The 23,599-nt window shown below is 36.3% G+C and overlaps 6 protein-coding genes across 6 annotated transcripts; 5 read left to right on the top strand and 1 right to left on the bottom strand.

The window, feature by feature from the left end:
• Window positions 1-3,162: 3,162 nt before the first annotated feature.
• Window positions 3,163-5,682, top strand: SAPINGB_P005335 (uncharacterized protein; the record flags this gene model as incomplete). The annotated part of the gene is made up of 1 exon (XM_032000049.1): window positions 3,163-5,682. One exon carries the CDS (start codon window positions 3,163-3,165, stop codon window positions 5,680-5,682), a length of 2,520 nt encoding a protein of 839 aa, XP_031855940.1.
• A 729-nt stretch (window positions 5,683-6,411) lies between these two features.
• SAPINGB_P005336 (uncharacterized protein) lies at window positions 6,412-8,608 on the top strand (the record flags this gene model as incomplete). The annotated part of the gene is made up of 2 exons (XM_032000050.1): window positions 6,412-6,908; window positions 6,976-8,608. The coding sequence occupies 2 exons, from the start codon at window positions 6,412-6,414 to the stop codon at window positions 8,606-8,608; spliced, it is 2,130 nt and encodes a 709-aa protein (XP_031855941.1).
• Window positions 8,609-8,704: 96 nt separating this feature from the next.
• SAPINGB_P005337 (uncharacterized protein) lies at window positions 8,705-10,510 on the bottom strand (the record flags this gene model as incomplete). Its single annotated transcript, XM_032000051.1, has 1 exon — window positions 8,705-10,510. The coding sequence occupies one exon, from the start codon at window positions 10,508-10,510 to the stop codon at window positions 8,705-8,707; it is 1,806 nt and encodes a 601-aa protein (XP_031855942.1).
• Window positions 10,511-12,570: 2,060 nt separating this feature from the next.
• On the top strand, window positions 12,571-13,953 carry SAPINGB_P005338 (uncharacterized protein; the record flags this gene model as incomplete). Its single annotated transcript, XM_032000052.1, has 1 exon — window positions 12,571-13,953. The coding sequence occupies one exon, from the start codon at window positions 12,571-12,573 to the stop codon at window positions 13,951-13,953; it is 1,383 nt and encodes a 460-aa protein (XP_031855943.1).
• Window positions 13,954-14,334: 381 nt separating this feature from the next.
• SAPINGB_P005339 (uncharacterized protein) lies at window positions 14,335-15,690 on the top strand (the record flags this gene model as incomplete). Its single annotated transcript, XM_032000053.1, has 1 exon — window positions 14,335-15,690. One exon carries the CDS (start codon window positions 14,335-14,337, stop codon window positions 15,688-15,690), a length of 1,356 nt encoding a protein of 451 aa, XP_031855944.1.
• A 1,676-nt stretch (window positions 15,691-17,366) lies between these two features.
• SAPINGB_P005340 (uncharacterized protein) lies at window positions 17,367-21,962 on the top strand (the record flags this gene model as incomplete). The annotated part of the gene is made up of 1 exon (XM_032000054.1): window positions 17,367-21,962. The coding sequence occupies one exon, from the start codon at window positions 17,367-17,369 to the stop codon at window positions 21,960-21,962; it is 4,596 nt and encodes a 1,531-aa protein (XP_031855945.1).
• Between the last annotated feature and the right edge of the window lie 1,637 nt (window positions 21,963-23,599).

The raw sequence follows: 23,599 nt of genomic DNA on the forward strand, positions 1-23,599 counted from the left end.
ACGAGCCCTAACCTCTAAGTTTATAAAAGCGTATTTCCGTAGCCCTTTCCTACGTTTCGAGAAATAGTCAAAAGCTGAAGTGTTTTAATTTAAATTTTTTTGTTAAGAAAAATGGAGTCAGTAGATTTGAAGCTTTAAAATCGATTGTTCAATACTTAAAAATTAATTCTCTATTTAGGATAGCTGCAATATTAAACAATTACTGATACCGTAATCGAAACTTGAAGGGATCAGAACATTGCCATTCAACTCTGTCAAGATTTACGTTGGACTCCAATAACTAAATAAATAGTTAAGTATATATAGATTACTTGGTTAACTTTTAAACAAAGAAATAATTGGTTTGCAAGTAAAGCTAATACTATGGTAGCTCTAAGGAATCAAAATGAACAAAGCAGAAATTTTTCATTATAATGAAAAATCATAATTTAATTAAATTATGTGCCCTGTTTCCTGTCATCTCCAACTTGTCACATATTATTCTTATATATAAGTTTTATCAATAATTTAAATAATATTAATAATACATGTTATGTTTTTATTTGAGATATAATCATTAATGAAAAGTTTTTTAGTGGATGTAAGTTATATGAATGATAGTTAAAAAAAAATACCCAGATCAAAGATGGGATTTTTTTCTACTTATGTTTTAATAACTTAAATTTTAAAAATATTTAACCAAGCTATGAGTAATACTTTTGATGTTAAAATCATAAAATTTTTATTTTTTTTTTTTTTTTGAAATCTTGAGTTAAATTGCACTTCAAAAATTTTTAAAATCAGTTTTAGTTTTAGTTTTGAGAGAGCAATAAAAAACTGATACTAACTAAGATATTTAGATTTTATATTTTTCCTTTAATTGATTTATCAATTTTAAAACAACCATTGAAATTTTTCTTGGCGATTAAATGTCATCTTTTCACTCTTCTCTGTTAACATTTTCTATTTTTTTTAAATTACAATCCTTAACAGAAATTTGTTTGACAAGTTTTAAATCGTAATTCCCAAAACAGTAAATATTTACTGTAAAAGTTGGATTAATCCAACTTTTAATTTTTTTAATGATTTAGAATTTTGTTAGTAATTTCTTATTTGCTTTTTTTACTCAAGGGTTCTAGAAATATATTTCTAAGAATTTATTTCTAGTATATCCTTTTAACTTCACAAGATTAGTATTAGAATATAATATCTTGAATGTTTTACAATTAAATGTTACTTAAACTAGAAAAGATGTTTTCATTAAGCTACATAATGAAATATAAAGTCACAAATAAAATAAACCCGGCTTATCTCCATTTAGTTTCATTCCCGCCTAAATTATTTATGAAACTCTTCAAACTGAAATAGTATATGTTTTTATATTGTGAATAACCTTGGCAAGTTGTATATATGAAATGAAGCAGTAATAGTTTTAAAATAAAATATAAAATTAAACATAGTTGATTGATTTTAATTCAAAAATGTCAACTTTAACTTGTTTGTTTTGTTTGTTTCTTGGTATTTAAGGGTCAGAATCAACCCTATCATTTATGTTCTTACTATTTATTTTTTCGTTTTCACAATAGACTTTTAATTTTATTTAATTAACATTATATCTTGAATAGCCCGAAAATAAGTTCTGACACCTTCTCAAGTTGCCTCCACTTGTCTCCATCAACCCAGGAATTGCATTTCTTAATTCCTCTAGGAAGATGTAAATCTTACAGTTTTTGCAAAGGAAAACCAACCAAAATATGTTTAGATATTTCCAGCTTCCAAAAAATTGCAGTTGTAACTATCTTTATCAATTCCAAACTATTTTAATAATACACCAAAGTTGCCATGGCCCTTGCAAAACTGAGTAAGATTATCGTTTTTTCACAAACACTCTTGCTACCATGTTAAAAAGATTGTCAGTACATTTTGACCTCACTGTGATAGGTTGATACTTCAGATCCTTGTTACTGTTACAACAATTATTCTTTATTTTAAAAAATTCAATGACTTTTCGTTTTCTTTTCATCATCTTTTATGACTAAATCACTGTATTCTTTCACCAACAACATGTAAAGTAGGATTAACTTTGCGACTGAAGATTTTTCAATTGATGGTTAACAAATGGACATTATTAGGATGATATTTCCCAATATTTAGGTGTAAAAGAATAGATTTTAATGATTTAAAAAATTTAACTATAACTTTAACTTTAACTTTAAATATAGTTTAAATAACTTTTTGAATTATTTTTGAATATATAGTCAAAGAAATTTATGGCTTTTACAACTTAAAGAGCGTTAGTGGTTTAGCGGTAAAATTCGTCGTTGCCATCGACGAGCCCCCGGTTCGACTCCGGGCTGACGCATTTGTTTTTTTTTTTTACTTTTTCTACTGTTTTTATAAATTTTGGTCATTTTTTCCTTGTTTTCAAAGATTCAATTAGAATGGATTGGGAAATATGTCTATTTTTTGTTATAACAACTTCTAATTAGTTAATGTCACAATTAATTTAAATTATGTAATTTTCCTTTTATTATCACGTAATGTTTTAGTTAATTTTCAGGCTCATGGCATCGCCAACTTTGGTTCTTTCTTATACATCGTCAATTAGCTTTTCAAAAACAGCATTTAGAATTATAGGGTTTTTAATGATATAAAATAATTATAATAAAAAAACTATAACCATGAATTAATATTTTTCCTAGTGTATTCACATTGCTTTATTGTTTATTGTGTATTTTTATAGAAGACTGGTATATATACCAGAAATCATATATATGATTTCTTTACAATCTCGTTAAGATCTTCAGATTAATGCCAACATTGTAGTTACAAATAACATGAATAATTCATTCTTTTAGACATTTTTTAAATATATTTGAACAAAAAAAATTTCAAAAAAGTGAAATTTAATAATTTTGATATGCTTGTTTTTTTTTTATTTTATTTTTTCTTTGGTAATAATTCGAGTGGTGTTTACTTATTGCCATACCAAAACAGGCATTGTTTCACTTGGCCAAACATTTAAACAAACCCTTTTTCCAATCTCTTTGAAAAAAATTTTGTTTTCTTCAATTACTACTATTTCCTTTCATGATATTAACATCATTTAGAAGTTGTCGTTGTGGACGTCTGCATCTTTCTCAGCGACGTTGGAGCCATACTTTCCGCCAAATACCAGCGTGGATGCCCCTTTGGGCCGACCCAATCGACAACTCGCCTTTTCAGTCGACCTTCTCATTTAATAACTACGCTAAAGAAATTATTCTTCCAGAGTCTAAAACCGATGATGATGAGCTTAAGCACAAGCGATTGGCTAGGACTACGTCATGTGTCGCCAGTCTAACGAAGCCGAACATGCTGCTAGAGCCGCTTGATGAGATGCAAAATCTAGCCGCTACGGGACCACCCAATTTGCCATTACAAATCATAGGTGGTCCAGGAACGGGAAAGTCTAAAATACTTGGGTATCGTGCGGCATGGCTTATTTATAAGCATAACGTTCCTCCAGAAAATATTTCCATTTTCAGTCGCACTCGTCTAGCAGCTCAAGAACTAGTCACCAATGTTACATCAAAACTAGAAGAAATTCAATATAAAGGAAATATAGATTTAACGGCGGGAACAATTCATTATTATTGTCTTCGGTACCTTAATCTTTTTGGTGATAAACTAAATTTAGTACCAAACTTTACCATACTTAGCCAAGAGCAGCAACGGGACTTTGTGAGCTCGGTATTAGTCTCAAGCAACGTTGTCAATATTGGTGAGAGACAGGGGTATTATCCACAAAACGTCGATCAAGAAAAGAATGCCTCTAGAGCTTACAGAGCCAAGGCTAGGTATTCAAATGAAAGCCTCAGTCTCCCATTAATTGATGTTTCTTTTGTCTGTGAAGCAATCAATTACATCAAGTCAAAGGGCATTTCAATAGATGAATGGGTGAAAACTCCACCGGCGGCAAGCTTGCCCCTCATGCGAGAGATTTTCAAAGAATATGAAGCAAGGCTGAGGAAGCAGGATCTAGTGGATTTGAACGATTTAGTTCTTTTAGGATTAAGGCTTATTGCAGAATACCCTGAAACGGTTAAAAATATTCAGCATGTACTCGTGGACTCATTTGAAGACTTGACAGCTGCTCAATATCGGTTTATTTGCGCACTCTCTCAAAGTGGGGGGTTGAGTGTAGCTGGCGATCCAAATCAGGGAATTTATCTTTCTCATAATCCTCAGCCGTACAATTTTGCGCACATGCAACGCCAATTCCCCCAAACCCAGCTAGTGAGTTTACATGTGAACTATCGCTCAACAGAAAGTCTGGTAAAGCTTGGACAACAAGTTATTGAATACGATCAAACAAAATCAGGGCTCATCACTCCGTCTTCAAAAGCAATCCATATAGAGAAAAATGCTCACCCTCTTGGTCCAGCAACAGTTACCTTCTTTACATTTGAAGCTGAGGTACGCGCAGTTTCAGCATTCATCAAGTATTTAACACAGAGATATGACATTAATTTCTCAGACTTTGCACTTTTGGACAGGTATTCACAGACACCAGAAGTACTCGCATTGATGCGCGAAGCACTGGAAAGCGAGGGCATTCCATACACAATTTTAGGAAGAGAGTTTTGGCAGCAGCGCGAGATTGTATCACTTTTGAGTGTATTCCGAACTATCCAATCTAACAAAAACGAGGAAGATGCCGTTGACTCAGCAGCGTGGATGAATATGCCTATTCCGCCATCGGATGTGTCACGAATCATGAAGTTTGGTATTGCGCCGACATACTTTGAAAAGCTGGAAACCTATAGCCGAGGAGAAGTTCACAGCTCCTTTTTTTCAATGACACCAAATGGTAAAGAAAAGGTCATTAAGTTTGTGGGATTCGTTACATTATGGCGGTCCATTACAAAATTTTCTCAACGGCTGGAACCAGCAGATTCACGGTTGTTGGTGGTGATGGAAAAACTTTTTGATAGTATTGTTCAAAAGTTTAATGACAACTCGTGGAAGTATCGTACTAACAGTGTTTTCCGCCACAAAGAAAACGTTGCGTTACTGCGGGAGCGGTTTCTACAGACTATGGGTAGTTTAGATCCCGCTATTGTTGCACGATTTGAAAGTGGACTCCCTGATTATTTAGCAACCTTTTTACGGCTACAAGCCATAGACTACGTTGTGGAGATGGAGGATGACCATTGCTTGACAATTGGGACTGCATATGGGGCTAAAGGTCGGGAATGGCCGGTTGTATTTGCCATGAAGTTTGGAGAGTCTGTGTTGAAAGATGTGGCCAATGATTATGACGAGGCTCTACGCAAGTTTTATGTTTCTTTATCAAGTGCATCTGGATCTTGTTTTTTAATGGCAGACTTTATCTCACATCGCCAAGACTTCATTGTCCAAGGAGAGCGGGTCGATCCTGTGTACCCTTTGTTGATTCCATCACAATCTGGGGATGGACCACTCTCTTTGGCAATGGACCGAGTGGATCGCTTCCCGGAACAACACTTTGCCATGTTTCCTGCTGCTGAAAGAATTTTAGAAACCGAGGTTTTTTCTAAGCGGGACGTAAGCATTATTGGCTTGCGTGAGACAAGGCGGAACCGAGAGCTTGCTGTTGAATATCAGAAGCGCATTGCTGCGGTTAGAGCAATGGACGAAGTTGGCGGGCAAATCATGGCACAAAGAATGAGTAACTTATAGCGGGTTATATTCCTATAAAGGTGATATATTGCTTTTTTTTTTTTGGAATACTTAAAGGAGGTTATTGGATCCGGTGAGCTTATTCATCTCTTTTATGATATGATATGATATGATATGATTTTATTTTATTTTTTTATATTTATATTTATTTATTTTTTTTTTTTGGAATTATTGAACTGTGATTTGACAAGCCGCCAGTCTTTCAAAGGCGCCCCTATAATACTAAGCTTTGAATAATCATTGTGAGCAAATTAGCTTTCCAAAAGTGGTAATTACGTTGTGCGCCGTACTTTACTGCTACCCACCCAACTAAACTGTTGTAACTTTATATCCTGCCACTCGGAGTTCTCGAGAGAGGAAAGTAACCATCATTTATTTCCCAATTAAACCGTTTGTGCGGCGCATTTTTAGGTCTTGCTATATACAGCTGCACAACTGTACAACTACACATTGAAAAATAGATGGAAAACTGCGTAGAAACAAAGCGCATTTGAATACTTGAAAGATTTTTAAAAAAAAACTTAAAGACCACTGAGCAAATTAAGATTCTAGTTTAGGATGGATCACTTTAATAATCATTTAATAAATGTAGATTGGAAAAAAAAAAAAAAAAAGTTGAATCTTGGCTTTTAATATATAAAAGACCCCAGATATCACACTCTAATTAAAATTCTACAATTGTGAATTCATCTCATTACAAAGCTTCAAAAAAAAAAAAAAAAAAAAAAAATGAAACTCATTGCGGTGGTTACACTTGTCATGCCCTTACTGGGGCTTTCATCCGCAGAAATGAACAAGGTTGGTATTGGCAGTCGTCATCCAGCCTTCCAACTCTACGAAGGGTGCACAACTCTTGCTCGCACCTATATGTATGCTTGTCCTTCTAAATACTTTACTGGCATGGGCTATGCTCTTAATGCCTGTAACTGTCAAAGTGATGAGTTTCTAGCAACTTATGTGGACTGTGCTGAGCGTTCTGGTGGAGATGCTGCTGGTGCCATCAAGCTACTGGCCAAGGGCTGCATGGCCCTCAAGTCAACTAAAAATGTCACTTATATCATGAGTGCTTATGACAATCAACAAAATAACTTCATCGAGGTGGCAGATATCAAAAACTCGTCAGCTCAGCTGACAAATGCTGTTTACTTTTCTCAAACTCAAGTTGATAAAGCTTACCGAAGCTTCCGTGCTATTGAAAAAAACAAGTACAAGAGTGTTCTTTACGGGTATGTTTCTTAATTTTTTATTTTAGTTTTGCTGAAATTCCTTTTTTTTTTCTAACATTATTCAAAGTGCTGCTCTCCTTTGCTACTTTGGTGGTGTTTTTCTCATTGCTACTATTTGCAACTTTACAAAGTCCTGTGCGCCTGGGTTGGCAAAAAGTGTTTCAAACACAAAGCCTGTTCTCTTTATCAGACAAAAAATCGCCAATCCGGCTCTTGGTGGATTCAAGCACAGTCTCCCATACCAATGGGGGCCCGTTAGTATGTCTCCTCCTTCCCGCTCCCAGTTTGTCATTCTTCTTGGTTATGCCATCATGCTATTCATCTTCCACTTCCCCAATTATGACTTGTTTGATGGAAATATCTCCTTCACTACCAAGTACCTTCAACTTACAAAATACGTTGCTGACCGTACTGGTATCATCGCAATGGCCCAGCTTCCTCTGCTCTACATTCTGGCTTCGCGCAACTCCATCATTATGTGGTGCACTGGTTGGAACTTTGATACAATGAACATGTACCATCGTTGGGTGGCTCGATCCATGGTTCTGGACGCCTTTTTACATTCTGTGCTTTTCACAGTCAACTACCGCAAGCGTGGTGATTTCTTTGGCCACTGGAAGTCTTACTTTATGAAGTGGGGTGTTGTTGCCTTTATCTGTTCCTGCTTTATTCTTTTCTTTTCACTCCGCTTCTTTAGAGTTTCTTATTATGAGTTTTTCTTATTTTCTCACTGGATCTTTGTTTGCTTTTTCACTGCTGGTACATGGAAGCATCTTTTTGGTCGTGGATGGACTGTTTGGATGTACCCTTGTGTTGCTCTTTGGGCCTTTGACAGGGCTTGTCGACTCGGCCGCATAGCCTTTTCTAGTGTTACATCTACTGCAAATCTTGAACTTTCCAAAAATAAAGAGTTTGTCAAAGTCAAAATTGACTACTCTTTCACATGGGGACCCAATGCCGGCAACTATGCATTTCTTTACTTTTTGCTTCCTTTTCTCAAGTTTTGGGAAAATCACCCCTTTTCATGCTACCAATCTCCTCTTCCTGGCGAGGAGCAAAAGCTTTGCTTTGTTATGAAGACTCAAAATGGTAAGACCAAGCAGATTGCAAACTACCTTGCTGGAAAAGAAGCTGGCAGAGCTCGGGTTCCAGTTCTTATTGAAGGTCCTTATGGTCATACATTCCCCGTGGACAAGTCCGACACCATTGTGCTGATTGCTGGCGGTATTGGTATCACAGCTACCTACTCCTATGCTGCAAAGCTTAAGAAGCAGGCCTGCAAGAAACATGTTGTTCTCTTGTGGGTCACCCGGACACATGGGAACATTGAAGTCATGAAGGACGAGATTAACTATCTGACTTCCTGCAGTGATTCCATTGATGTTTCAATCTATGTCACTAATGAAGAAGCCAATATGTCGCCATTCACTGAAAAAACCAAGTCTGATGATTCTTGTTCTGATGAAAAAAAGAGTGATGACGGGAACGCAAGTGGCAATGAGCTTGGTGCTTCTATTTCCTATGGAACTCCAGATTTGAATGGCATTATTTCTGGCTATGTTTCTCAAGCTCCTGGTACTATTGGCTTTTTCGTTTGCGGCCCCCCAGCCGTCAATGATGTTGTCCGCAGCGCAGTTACTGCGAATATGGACAAGGGTAAAGACCGTGTAGATTTGTTTGTAGAAGCCTACAATTGGTAATGTTTCTATAATTTTTTTTTTTTGTTTTTTTGTTTTCATATAGAAGTATATATAACTGTTTAATAAATATTTTATTTTATTTTATTTTTTCCCCTTTTAAACCCATCCATGAAAATCTTGACCTTGTGTTCCAAATTCTCGACCCCAGTTATCAGTAAAAGAAATGTCATAATCTGTAGTAAACTGTTTCTTTATATCTACAAAATCTCTCTTCTGTTCTAAATCAAAAAGGTACTGCTGGACCTTTTCTTCAAGCCTATACTTTGGGCCGTCAATTAGTGAGAAAACAGTGTATGGAAGTTTGAGGGATTTTCCGTATAAATATTCAAACTTAGCTTCACAAATATCATCTTTTTCATCCAAAAACACCACGGGGTGTAAACTTGGTTTTTCTAAAGCTACCTGTGTAAAAAGCATCTGTTTGATTGTTCCGGGGCACGTTAAGATTTTTAAAAGGCTTGGAGAAAATGGTAAAGGCGAATATTCACTAGACTCCACATACAAGTATGGAATATTAGTTAAAGATTGAATGACTTTAAACAAACCTTCCACTCGCCAAACTAAATCAATTATATCCAGTATGGGATCATTCAATGAATCGAAATAATGTTCTTTAAATGGGTCTGTAACAACATCAAAAATTGCACCTGCGATTTCTTTACGAAAAGTATAAATGTGGGAAACTGGTTGATAGCCGGTAATTACATCCATTTTAAGCAGCTTCTCTATGGCTCGAGCACTTTTTGTCACCATTGTTTTACGATTTCCAGGAGTACACCGAAGTACTTCTAAACAGGTTAGGACGGCGCAGAAATCTGGTATACAACGATCAAAGTTTCCTGTGAAATAATTTAATCCCAAGCGTTGAAGGTGCTGGAGCTTTTTGAGCGAAACAGATGCCGCATAAAGATCATCTGTATTAATGAACCCGTAAAATGAAAGTCTCAAGATTGTAATTTTGTCAAAAAGCAACGGCTCTAATTTATTAAAATAGCTAGAGTCTCCTTCCACCTCAAGGTGAGTCAACTTGGGGAAGATAAAGTAATTGAAGATATTAGACTTCTTGGCATCATAGAAACGATAATTTATAGCTGTTACATCTGGGATAATAAGCTTACTTGATATTGGGCTTAACTCGTCAAGAGTTTGAAAATTTAGTTGATCATCATCATCTGGGTAAATTGGATAAAAGCGGAGCAGAAATGTTTCAAGGGTGCTTGGAAACCTCTTCATAAGTACGGGGAAACTTTTAGGCATGGAATTATTTCCAAACATAAAGGGGACCTCAATTCTTAAGAAATTCAAAAACGGCAGCTTGCTTAGCATTTCTGGTAATTGTTGGAAAGGCCCGTTTTTCAGCTCAAGGTGAACTTTTCTAACAAACTTCGAGTCCATGTATATGACACCAATGTTGTGAAACAAGCTCTTGATCAAAGCATGAACAATGACCATGTTGCCGTGGAAAAATAAAAATGGTGAAAATCCCTGCTTTTTTTTTAAATAAGATTCTAGGTATATAGTGTCTCGCTCATCAATGAATTGAATTGCTCTGAGTTTAGGGTATTGAGTTTTAAAAAATTCTGGTGTGTCAAAAATAGGCGGCAGAATTGGGATAATTTTTATAAAAGAATTGATATTTATTCTAAGTACACCTACCAGGTCATTAGCAAACCAGCTGTATTTTTCTGGGTGTAACATCACATTTAATGTCACTTTGGTATACAAAGAGTTATGCATGTCTTTTTTTGACTGGAAAACGCTGACTTTATTCCATTTTTTAGACCAGTAAATATGGCGCAACTTTTGAGATGTCTGAGTAAGTATTTGCAAGTCTTGTTCCAATAAAAATTCCGAAAGTTCGAAATGAAGGTCATCTGGGATATTTTCTAATGTCCAAATCATGTTGTTGATGTTTATATGTGTAGTGATGACGATACTAAAAGAAAGGGGTGTGCTTATTTCATATATAATCAGGGATAGGGTTTAGATAACTGGAACTCGACCCCCTTGGAAATTCAAAAAAAATGGAAAACAATCTTTATCAAAATGAATTTTTTATAATGGTTTTATTGGAATTACAAAAAAAAAAAAAATATTGTAAAAAAAATGACATGAAACATTTTCTAATTGGTTCATTAAATTGATCCCTCTAGCTCAGGACTATTTTTTCCTTCAAATTCCATATTCCAATTAAACGTCTGGTCATTAGCAAATTTATTTCTTAACTGTACTAAAAAGAAATAAACCAAGACGTTTAAATTTTTTAACACCAATTTTTTGAAAAAAAATATTAAGATTATTATTGACACAGACAGGAATCGAACCTGCAGCCTTTGGATTTGGAATCCAATGCTCTACCATTGAGCCACTGCATCGCTTGTAAAATAATTATTTTTATACTTTTAATTAAGTTAAAGTTTTTAATTGTAAATTATTAATTATTACATAATCATGCACCGTGCAATGTATTTTTTGACCGATATATTTCGCCATTCTTGTCAAAATATCAATTGTACCTAAAAACAAATTAAATCTAAGCATTTAAAAAAAATACACTTCTATTTTTCTTTCTTTCTTTCTTTCCTTCTTTTTTTTTTTTTTTTTTTTGAAATCAATTTTTTTTTAAAAATATTTATATTTATATTTATATATTTTTGTTTTTGTTTTTGTTTTTTTTCAAAAATTTGAGCTAATTCAATTAATTATTTTGCAGACTGCCATTAATCATCATCAATAGCATATATTAGAACAGCACCGGATAAAGGAACATATGAAATAAAGCCTTTCCGCCCGAACCGCCAGCCTATCCACAAAAAACTTTTTGGGATGTCATCAACGTCAGGAAAATGAACTTTGAAATAGAAGTATTGATACCCTTCTGCATTTTAAAATGTTTTTTTTTTGTTTTTTTTTTTTTACGTTTTCAGTTATTCATCCCAGCCTCTTTCATAGTTACAATTGTTTTTATTTTCTTTTTTTTACTTTTTTTCTTTTTGTACCCATCATAGTATCCCGAAGAGCCTAAGAATAATTCCCGGTAATTTTAGGTCCTTGATTATCCGTGTTATCCTTTGATCCACATTAAATACCTTTTATCGAAAATTTAAATCAATTAGTACAATAGTCATACACTTTGTCTATCATTTTAGTTATTTATTTAAGGTCCATCTTTAACAGAGTGTGGTAGTTAACTGTTGATATGTTTTTCTTTTTTTTTTTTCTTTAAGGTTTAAGCTTTATATTAAGCAAATCAATCACAAAGAAGTTAAATAGCTGCTATATCGACGATACCAAAACTGCGACCTAAAAAAATGAAAAAAAAAATTTTTTTTTTTTAAAATAATTGAAAAATGATTGTCCATAAAGCGATCACAATACCAATTTCGAGTCCATTCAAGTAGTCTAAATTGTTATCCTCAAAACTACCAAGCCTCGAGGCGCTACCAACAAAGTTTAAAAAAGGAATTCTTCTAGAAAAAATACAAAGGGAAGATTGTTTATTTTTGTTTCCGAATGACCCGCAAAGACAGATTTTGTTTTTATTTCAATGTTGTCAGTGTTTAAACAAACGGTAGGGTTTGGGGAATCCCGCAGAGTAACAAAAAAAAAAAAAACAAGGCAAAGATTTGCGCTGCAAGGAACACGGAAATGTTTTAGCATCCTTATCCGTGTAGTAACTAAAGGGTTAATTGCAACAAAACAATCAATTATTTGCTAAACTGGCTATTACGAGAAGAAAAAAAAAAGAAAAAAAAAACCCCTCTTTCGGGGTTGGAGTATTCAATTGCAAGAGGTGGTAAAAAAAATCATATATATACATCAAGGTGAATCTTTGTTTTTTGAATTTTTTTCTTCTTCTTTTTCTTTTTCTTCTTATTCTTTTCTTTCATTATAATCAAGATAAAAACAATTAAATTATTCAAGAAGAAAACATATTTAATATAAAGCAAAGTCATACAAAGATGTCATCTTCGTCAAACGATTCTGATAACAACTTGGAACAGATGGAACGAGTTCAGACGTTCCACGGCGACAGTTCTGCGGACATGATTCCTCTTGATAAATACCCCACAGCACACCTTGACTTTCGGGAAGCAGTTGCAACACCAGTTTTACAAAAGTTTATAAAAGTTTTGGTGATTATCGGGGTTATTTTCATGTTTTTGATTACGGTTATTATGTGTTACTCCTACGGTAACTTCCACCACGCAACCTCTCGTATTCACAGGGTGCGGATTTTAGCTGTTGATTTCGATGAGGGGATTGTGGGAGCAGCCATGCTTGCAGGATATGAGTCTGCCAAGGGCAAATCGTTCCCTACTTTTATTATCAAGAACAGCACAGACTACACCCCCGAACTTGTTTTCCATGAAGTATTCAAAGGCCACTATTGGGGGGCTATCTACACCGCACATAATGCTTCGGAGAATCTTTTGGCCGCTCTTTCGAATTCCTCGTTGGCAGCCACATACGATGCAGATACAGCGATTTACTATGTTTGGAACCAGGCCCACTATACATCTGTGTCCAACAGCGTTGTTGAGAGCATGCTGAGTGCCATGGGAGATATTACACGAGAGGTGCTTATTGCGATGCAGGGTAGCGACCTTTATTCCAAGTACTTGTCGGACTCACCATCTTTGGAGCAGCTGGAGGTGTTTGCTACACCAGTGGGGACAACAGCCCTTAACATTTTGAAGACTACACAGCTTGGTGCATTTTTGTACAACACTATTGGAATGGTTATTATTATGCTGATTATGTTTTTCTTTATGATTGCGACCAATGGTGTGGCAGTTGAGTTTAAGATTTATGCGCGTTACTCCAAGTTGGTGAGTTACTGTTCGCGTCTTGGGTTTGCATTTGTCTTTGCATTTTTATACTCGCTGCTTGCTACGGGCACAATTTGGTGGTTCCGTGAAGGATGGGGTGTCAATGGCAATCAGTTTGTTTTGACCTGGCTTGTTTACTACTTGATGATGATAGTGAACTTTATCTTTTTCGACAACATTGCATGTTTCTTCCCTCCCCTATTTTTCCCAGTTTTTGTTCTTTGTTGGATTATTATGAATGTTATGAGTTGCATTTTGCCTCAACCATTGGCTCCTAAGTTTTATCACTGGACTTATGCCTTGCCTGCTTTCAATGGGTACAATTTGGTTTCGAGCATTTGGGCTCGTGGAGCATCGCCGGTTGCATATCGGGCGCTTCCAATTTTATTTGGATGGTTGATTATTTTGTGGCCGATCAATATATATGGACACCATAAGCGATGCCGTCTTGCACGGTCTGCTGCGGATGCTTCGGACCAGCATACCAAGGAGATTATGCGGGAGACGGTATAATTTATATATTATTACCAATTGACCTATCGACCTATTTTTGTTACAATTACAACAGCGGATATAGTAAGCAAGTGACGGACATCGAGCCGATCACAAACGTCAGGTTTGGATATTTGCACGGCTTTAGGGAAGATCCCGAAGAGGCCTGGAAGATTTCCGTGAAAAAGAATTTTTCTTTTTTTTTTTTTTTTTTCGTTTTTTTATTTGTTGTTGTTGTTTTTGTCTTGGTGAATGGATTTAACCAGCAGGTATTTAAAGGTTTAAAGATTCCCATTTTGTTGTTGCTTTGGTTTTTCTTCTTCTTTTTTTTTTCTTATAAATACTTTTATATTTAATAACTTTAATTCATATATAATAATAATTATAATTATAAATACTATCATGATTCGAGATTCTCAGGATAAAGAAGAAGACGAAGATCTTCAAGTCATTCCTTCAAACTATGTTCCTCCAACTCCTAAAGAGTTTACACCATCCACTTTTAAGGAAGCAATCCAAACCCCTGACTTTAAAAAGTTTTTGGGTATTCTCGGTGCAGCAGGGACCATTTTTTTATTGCTTATTACGACCATGATGTGTTATGCTTTGGGGAATTTACACCATTCCACGACCAAAGTTCATAACTTGCGAATGCTTGCTGTTGATCTTGATGGAGGAGCAATAGGAGCTGCGATGATTTCTGGGCTTGAGTCTGCACAAGCATTGACATTTCCAAGGTTTATTGTGGATAATACAACGGATCATACACCTGAGTCAGTTTATCATGAAGTATTTAAGGGAAATTACTGGGGTGCAGTTTACGCCGCGGAGAACGCAACGGAGCAACTGCATGCGGCCTTGGGGGACGCACAAATTGCGGCGGAGTATGACCCTACAACGGCGTTATATTATGTATGGAATCAAGCACATTATACATCCATGTCAAATGGAGTTATTAAGAGCAGTCTGGTGTCGATTGGTACAATTACACAGCGGGCTTTGGTAGCAATGCACGGACGAGCCATGTTTGGGATGGTTGGCCAAGACCCAAGTGATGCGCAATTACAAGTGTTGGGGACACCTGTGGATTCGACGGAGATAAACATTCAGCCAACCCCGCAATTGACTGCATTTTTATATAATACAATTTGCATGGTTATTGTTATTCTTATTATGTTTTTCTTTATGTTGGGGACCAATATGATTGCAGTTGAGAATCAAATTTATGCAAAAGTCCGACCGTTGGTTAGTTTTGGGACCCGTCATGGGTTTGCATTTTTCTTTGGGTTTATGTATTCGTTAATTGCTACAGGTGCAATTTGGTGGTTCCGTGAAGGTTGGGTTGTTAATGGAAATCAATTTGTATTAACATGGATGTCATTTTGGCTTATGATGGCTGTTAATTTTGTTTTCCTTGACTGTTTTGCTTGTTTTTTCCCACCTGCTGTGTTCCCTATTGTTGTTTTAACTTGGATTATTATGAATGTCATGAGTGCTATTGTTCCACTCCCATTGACTCCTGGGTTTTATCATTGGAGTACTGCTCTTCCTGGATTTAATATGTATAACCTTAATACGTCTATTTGGGCTCGTGGAGCATCACCCATTGCTTACCGGGCACTACCTATATTGTTTGGATGGCTAGTGATATCACTTGTCATCAATGTTATTGGGCATTATAAGAGATGTGAGGTAGCACGTAAGGCAGCAGGGATTTCTTGTGTTGATACTCGACAGATTTTACGGGAAGCCATGTGATGGATGGTTGGATGGAATTTAATTTAATTTAATAGTAATATTTTGTAATAATAGTGGTAGTAGTAGTATTGGTAATAGTTTTGTACATTAAAATAAAAATAAAAGTTTAAAGTTTAAAATCTTTATTTATTAATAACTTAAAAAAATAAAAGAAAGAAAAAAATAATTAGTATATTATAATTTTTAGGGTAAACCCCCCAAAAAATTCATGGAGCCACCATTTTTTGAAAAAAAATGTCAACACCAACAATACAAACATCATTCGAATAACAGTAGCACAGGTAAATACTTAATTGCAAATTATTTAGTAGCACGGGTGAACAACTTGTATACTAATAATAATAATAATAATTTTTTTTATTTTTTTCTTTAGATATATATATATATATAATTTATATAATTTATATAATTTATATCAGATTTAATAGTAAAAATATTTAAAAAAAATTATAGTCTCTGGCGGGATCGAACCGCCGATCCTCGCGTATCACAAGGAAGTTGCTTGTTTATTAGCACGATGCCTTAACCAACTGGGCCAAGAGACCTTCGAAAAATTGTTGAATACTAGATTGATTCTGGCTATATAAACGTGATAGTTAAAAATATAAATTTATTTTTTACAAAAAAAATAAAAAAAATGATTTTTTTTTAAATTTTTAAAAGTGTTAAATTTAAAATATTATAAACTTTTTTTAAAAAAAAAAGAAAAAGAAAATAAATGTGCAAATATATATTTATATATATATATATATATATAAAAAGAAAATTATATTAGTAAAAATTGTTGTTAACCACCCGTTATAACAACCGTTTCAAACGGTGTAGTAGTTGTAGTATTTTTTTTATTGAATACAAAAACATTTAATTTTATTTTATTTAATTTAATTTAATTTAATTTTAATAAACAATATAAAGCTCATCATCATCATCATAAATATATTCCTATGGATTTTATACTATAAATGTATATAATAAAGATTCTTGTTCTTGATAAAGTCTCAATTAAAGAGCCAGGTACTAATATAAAAGTATCCTTTCAAAAAAAAAAAAAAAAAAAATACGCGTCTATTTTATATTTTTTTATATTTTTATTTAATATTTTCCATTCCAAGGAAGTTTTTAATTATAAATTCTGTTTATTCTTAATCTTTTTTAAATTTTTTTTTTTTTTTTTTTTTTTTTTTTTTTTAATTCTTTAAAATTTATTATCATATTATCATGAGATTTATTTATATATATATATTTAAACTCATTTAGGAAATAAAAAATAAAAAAAAATAAAAACACGTAAAATGCAGAAATTTCACAGCCAACCAGCAATTGACATAAACGGCAGTGGCCAAACAAAAACATCCAAAAGGTTTTTTTTTTTTTTTTTACATTCCAACCATAAAAAAAAATAATAATTAAAAAATTAAAAAAAATTAAAAAAAAATTAAAAAAAAAATTAAAAAAAAATTAAAAAAAAATTAAAAAAAACTAAAAAAATTTCCTTTCACTACCACCATCAAAAATATAAACAAAACAAATAAATATAAATAAATAAATAAATAAACAAACAAACAAACAAATAAATTTTTCTACGATCAAATAACTCAAACAACTCAAATAACTCAAATAACTCAAACAACTCAAACACTCACATCCTTCATTCTTTTCTTTAATATCTTAAGAAAATGCCCAATAGCCAGGCATCACAGCCTCCGCATCTGCCGGTAGGTCTGCCGCCTCCACCGGGCATTCCTCAACAACAACAACAACAACAACAACAACAACAACAACTACCTATCGGGTCTGGCTCTACACAAGTACAAGGCCCGACACCGGGTTCTAGTACTCAACATACAACAACAGCAACTATATCAACGACACCTGTAACATCAACGGTAGCTGCAACTGCAATAGCAACTGCAAACTCTTCAACTTCAACTACACCACAACCACCGTTCAAACAACTTCAACACCACTCTGGGCCTATTCAGCACCATTCACAAGGATCCCAACAACAACAACAACAGGTATTAACCCAGCAGCCACAGCATCTCCATCCGGGTCATTCTCCAGCAATGGGTCCTGCACGGACTCCTAGTATGCCACCAATATCACCAGCAATGGCTTCATTCCCACCTCAACATCAACAACAGGTCCCAGGTACCTCCGGTGCTAGTCCTCTGGCTCAAAATACCCCAATGGGAGGAGGCCCACAATTACAAACAGGAACCGCAAATGCATTCTCATCACCGGTACCTCAAGGAACACCACGAATGGCTTCTGCAGCACCAATCCAATCTCCACAACAGCAACAGCAACAACAACAACAACAACCTCCTCTTCCTCAAGCAATGATTCCACAGTTTCCTTATATGCCTTACCAAATGCCCTATGGAGCTCCTCCTCATCCTCAGCAACAACAACAAACGGGTCCCGGTGCTCCTATCCAATCTCCTCTTCCTCCACATCAACAGCATCAGCATCAGCATCAGCAACACCAGCCGCAGCAGCCGCAACAACATGGAATGATGACACATCCAATGACTCCGGCTCAACAGCAACAACTACAGCAACAACCGGGTCCTGGAATCCCTCCTCAACGTTTACCAATCCAACAAACACCTCCCGGTATTCCTCAAGCAATGACCCATCCGGGACCTCTCCAACAACAACCTCCTCTACCATCTTCTCAACAGCAACTACATCAACAACAATTACCACCAGGAATCATTCCACCTGGACAAACAGGACAATCGGGACCTCCTCAACCAGGAGGACCTCAACCAGGAAGACAACCTCTTCAACCTCAACCTCCAGCACAGTCACACCAGTCTCAACCACAACACATTCAAGGAATGCCTGTGCATCAAGTCCCTCAAAATATATCTCAAGGAATCCCTCAATCAATACCTCAATCAATGCCACAGACCATGCCAATGGCTCCGCATCCAGGTATGCAATACCCGTACTATCAGGGCAATTATCAGGGAAACTACCAAACAAACTATCAAGGCAACTACCAGGGAATGCCGTCCCACCCATCCGTCTATCAAGGAATATCTCCCTATCCAATATACCCACCCTATGGTATGCCCTACATGGGCTACCCGCCTCCACCACCTCCTCATCCACATTCACAAGGACCAATTCCTCAGAACCAGTTCCAGCCCGTCCCAGCAGTTGCCAATCTTCCACCACATCCTGTGTCGATTCCTACAGCTCCTCCTCATTCTTCTTCTTCTCCTTCTTCTTCCTCTGCTGCCGCTGCTACTACACCTACCTCCGCTACACCTTCCAGAGAACAGAGAACATCTACCCCAATTGATATCTCTTCTACATCGGTTTCTCCTGTAGCTTCAACTACTGCCACTTCAACTACTGCTGCAGCTTCGCCTGAAAAGTCTATTGCTAAACGGCCACCTGGTAGACCTCGCACCAAATCACTTGCCAAATCTACCACTGTCACCACCACCACTACTACTACTACTACTGCCACTGCTGCCACTAAATCATCTGCAGCCAAATCTACCGTCAAACCCCCAGGCAAAGTTGCCAAGCCTGGAAGACCTCCTGGGTCCACTGCTAAAGCTTCAGCTGCAAAAGCTGCAGCTGCAAAAACAGCTTCTGCAATGGCTTCAGCAGTCGAAGAAGCCATGGCAAAAAATACTGTGACGCGTCGTACCACCAGAGCCTCACGGGCTGCTGCCGAAGCCGCCGCTAAATCTAAAGGCAATTCCGTCGATAAATCTAAACCAGAGTCTACAACTAAGACCAAGACCAAAAAACAAGTCAATACTCCTGTCAAGCAGCCCAGCAAAGTCGCCAAACCCACACCTGTGCCAAAACCAAAAGCGTCTTCCAAATCCGTCAAAATCCTTAAAGTTGCTGCGGCAACTACTACTACTGCTCCTACTACTGCTCCTACTACTGCTCCTACTACTGTCACTGCTACTGCCACTGCCACTGTTCCTACTACTGCTACTTCTCATCCAACTTCTTATACTACTTATGCTGCCCTAAATTCAACTGCCACCCCTAAAACACAACCTTCGCCAGCTAAGACTTTTAAAGGAACTCCTTCTGTCAACACTGCTTCACATATCAATACTACTCCTTCTAACCAGACTGCCTTGCCTGTAAAGTCCTCGACTCCTGCTAAAGCTAAAAACTCCAAGACCCCCCGTACCCACAATACTAATACTGGATCTTCCAAAAACATATCGCTCCCCATTCTACCTTCTTTATTAGAATCCAATCCAATTAAACCCGTCAAGACCAAACAGCAAGCAAGTCTTGACTCCAGGCCCACGCTGATTGGCCTTGACAAATCGATCCAACGTGCACTTGCTCAGTTCTTAATCCCAGATGATCAGCGCCGTGTCAGTCAAACACACTCTGCCCTTCGCCACACTTTCCGCACTGAGTCGTGGCGAGCCATTCAAATTAGTGATCACTACTTCGACAAAAAATCAAAACATTGGCTTACTGTTCCTAAAAAAGTGATTAATGCACCTCACAAATACACACGTATTGCCAAGCTGTCTGAGACACGCTTTTTAGCGCTTTACGGGAACGCATACCACCATGAGTTTAAAAATTCTTTGGCCTTTTCAACTATAATTGATAAAAAATTTTTTAGTAGTCTGGTTAAGGTTACTGTTATTGATGAACCCCATGGGGAATTTGAATCCTTCAATCTGAAGTTGATTTCAACAACTCCTCTTTACACCTCTATGGTTGCTCAAAATATCCCTGGATTGTCTGCTTCTATCAAGTCCACTACAGGACCCTTTGATCTTAACATTTTATCCAAGTTGGTACTCTCCTTCAATTCCCAGGAAAAGGTCCCTCAGGAAAACCTTACTGGACTTAACATTGAAGAATTACGTATCGGGGCCATGTCTGTGGAACATTTCCAGTGGACCATGAAACAAATCCCTCAGTTGCACCGACTACGCTTGGTTGAAACAAACATGGTTTGTGGTAAGGTCAAGGGCAACACGTTTAGCGTCGATAAACGGTTTACGATTCTATCAGCAGCAGATTTCAAAGTCAAAAAATTCATCGTCAATATGACTGAAGAAAACAAGATTGCAGCATACAAGGTTGATGCTATATCAAAAGCCATTGCGGTGAGTCCCATTACGCATCTCCACTGTTACCATGCAGTTGATTTTGCTGGGTTTTTCAAAAGCTTAACCCTGCCAAACCTCCACTCGATCAAGCTACATGGTAATAGTAAACTACCCAAGGCAGTAATTTCACGGCACCTCAAGGGAATCAAGTATATCGAGGTTCGCATAGAAAAGCTGTCGGGCTCTTCAACCATCCTACTTAGTTTATCAGAGCTCAAGGTGGCCGAACGGCTGGTGATTAATATGAACGAAGCATTTAAGGATTATGAATATCTTTGGCCGTTTTTAACCGATTCATGGATATCAAGCGGTGGAAGCTGGACCATTGACCCTCAGTTTGCAGGCGATAGTGACCGATTTGAGGATAATGGGTTTGTGCTTCTAGTGCAGGAGGAGTCTGGGAATGACTATGAACTGGATGTGATTTCTGTGATGGGACAAATTGTTGTGGATCCGCACTATACTCAACGTGAGGCCAAGGGAGTGATTATGAGAAAGAAGTACAAGGACTTAATTGAATCTGTGGCCCGATGGGAATCTGTTTTTGAGGAGGTGATGCGGATGCCGTCGCTTCGATACTTTTACCTGCGTTCCAACAAGCCAATTTATTACTCATTCTGGCTATCACGGGCCATAACGTTTGCACCCAACTTGCAACAGGTGCTAATTGATTCTGTTGTTAAGAAGGATGAAGCGATGAACTTCCCAGCACCACGGAAGCCTCTCTCGCAAGAAGACATGGAGTTTGACCGACTCTCTTCAATTGAGGATTTGACGGTACCTCCTGCGCTGCTATATGTGGAAGCATTACCTGATAGGAAGAAGTCCAAGCCAACAGAGACGAAGAATGTGGTTGCGCTGTATAATATATGTGGTAAGCAACGGTCTGTTCCGTTGACCAAGATATTTGAGCAACTGAGTCCGGAAGAGGTTAAGAAAGCCAAGGCTCGGTCTGCGGCTTCACGCAAGTTTTTGGAGGAACATAGGTTTAGTACCAAGTTGGGGAAAGACACAAGATTAATTCATAAGCTCGGTTATGGTGGTTTGTCCACGGTTAAGGCTAATTTTTTAGAAACTGATAAGAAGTTTTTGATGGATTTCCGGACATATGATATTACAGATGAAGAGTTCACAGGGTGGCTTTAAAGAGAAAGAGGAGGAGAAGGAGGAGGGAAGAAGGAAAGAAAAAAATAAAAAAAATAAGAATAACGTGAACATGAACATGAATAAGGAAAAATGAAAAATGAAAAAAAGGACAAGAAAAGATTGGGTTGCTTATATTTGAAATTTTTTGTTTTAATTTTTTTTTTTAAATTTATATAATAAATAATTTTTTTTGTTTTGTTTTTTTTGAATATAGTATTTTTTTTTTAGATAATGTTTAATTGAAATAAAATAAAAAAAAAAAAACCTAGTCAAGTTAATAGAAAAAAAAATATAAAAAGAAGATTTAAAAATATATATATAGATATTTTATATATTTTTTATTTTTTTTTTTTTGTATAATTATTATTTTTTCTTATAATTATAAGATTTAACTTTAATTAACTTTAATAAACAAACCAAAACAATTGGAATGTTATGCTTGTTCTTATTCAAGGGTTATAGAATTATGATATAACATCAGCAACTGTACTATCCTTCTTCTTGTCCATACTATATATCTTTTCATTTTTATAATAAACTTTTAATTTTAGCTTCAAAATTTTATAAATAAAACACTTTAAATTGTTTGTTTGTTTGTTTGTTTTTATTCAAGGGTTATAGAATTATATAACATCAGCATCTGTGCTATCCTTCTTGTCCATACTATATATCTTTTCATTTTAATAATAAACTTTTAATTTTGCCTTCATCATTGCATCTCCAACAGCCCGAAAATAAGTCCTGATGCCAGCTTACGAGGAACAGGGGGTTAAAATAACCAAACCTTCCCAACCTATCTCCACTTGTCTTCATCAACGCTGTAATTGTATTTCTTAATCCCTCCAAGCAGAGATAAAGCTTACAATCTCTTGTAAGCCAGTTAAACTGTTTAAGAGAGTCGACATGTCCATCTCTGGAGATATCCGTTTCAGTCCTTTTCTTTCTTCTTCAAGCAAAAGAAACATTCCACTTGCTTGCTTGCTTTTATTCAAGGGTTATAGAACTATATAACATCAGCATCTGCGCTATCCTTTTATTGTCTGACTTATGTGACTTGCCGGTTTTCATTTGTACCTTTTTAGTACGGGTGGTTTCTGTTCTGTGCGTCTCCGGTAGCTCGGAAGATGGGCCCTGATGCCAGCTTACGAGGAACAGGGAGAACCACTCTGTCGGTCCCAAAACCTTCCCAACCCATTTCCATTTATCTTCACGGACGCCCATGTATTTCTTAATCTCTTCCGCCAGAGATACGGCCCGCAATCACCTGCAGGCTATTTAGACTGTACGGAAGAGTCGGCATTCCTGTAACCAGGGTAGCCTATGGTTTTCAGTCTAGGTGTATACTCCCGTACACATCCTCAGGAAAAAGGGGGTATTTTGGGAATCGAACCCAGTATCTTCCGCTTTCGAGCGAACATGTTATCCTTTACACCATCCAGCCCTTCCCCCCTGGAAACATTCCATGTTTGTTTGTTTGTTTTTATTCAAGGGTTATAGAATTATATAACATCAGCATCTGCGCTATCCTTCTTGTCCATACTATATATTTTTTCATTTTGATAATAAACTTTTAATTTTGGCTTCAACATTGCATCTCCAACAGCCCGAAAATAAGTCCTGATGCCAGCTTACGAGGA

This window comes from Magnusiomyces paraingens, assembly GCF_902498895.1.
Source record: "Magnusiomyces paraingens strain CBS 517.90 genome assembly, contig: contig4, whole genome shotgun sequence".
NCBI lineage: Eukaryota > Fungi > Ascomycota > Dipodascomycetes > Dipodascales > Dipodascaceae > Magnusiomyces > Magnusiomyces paraingens.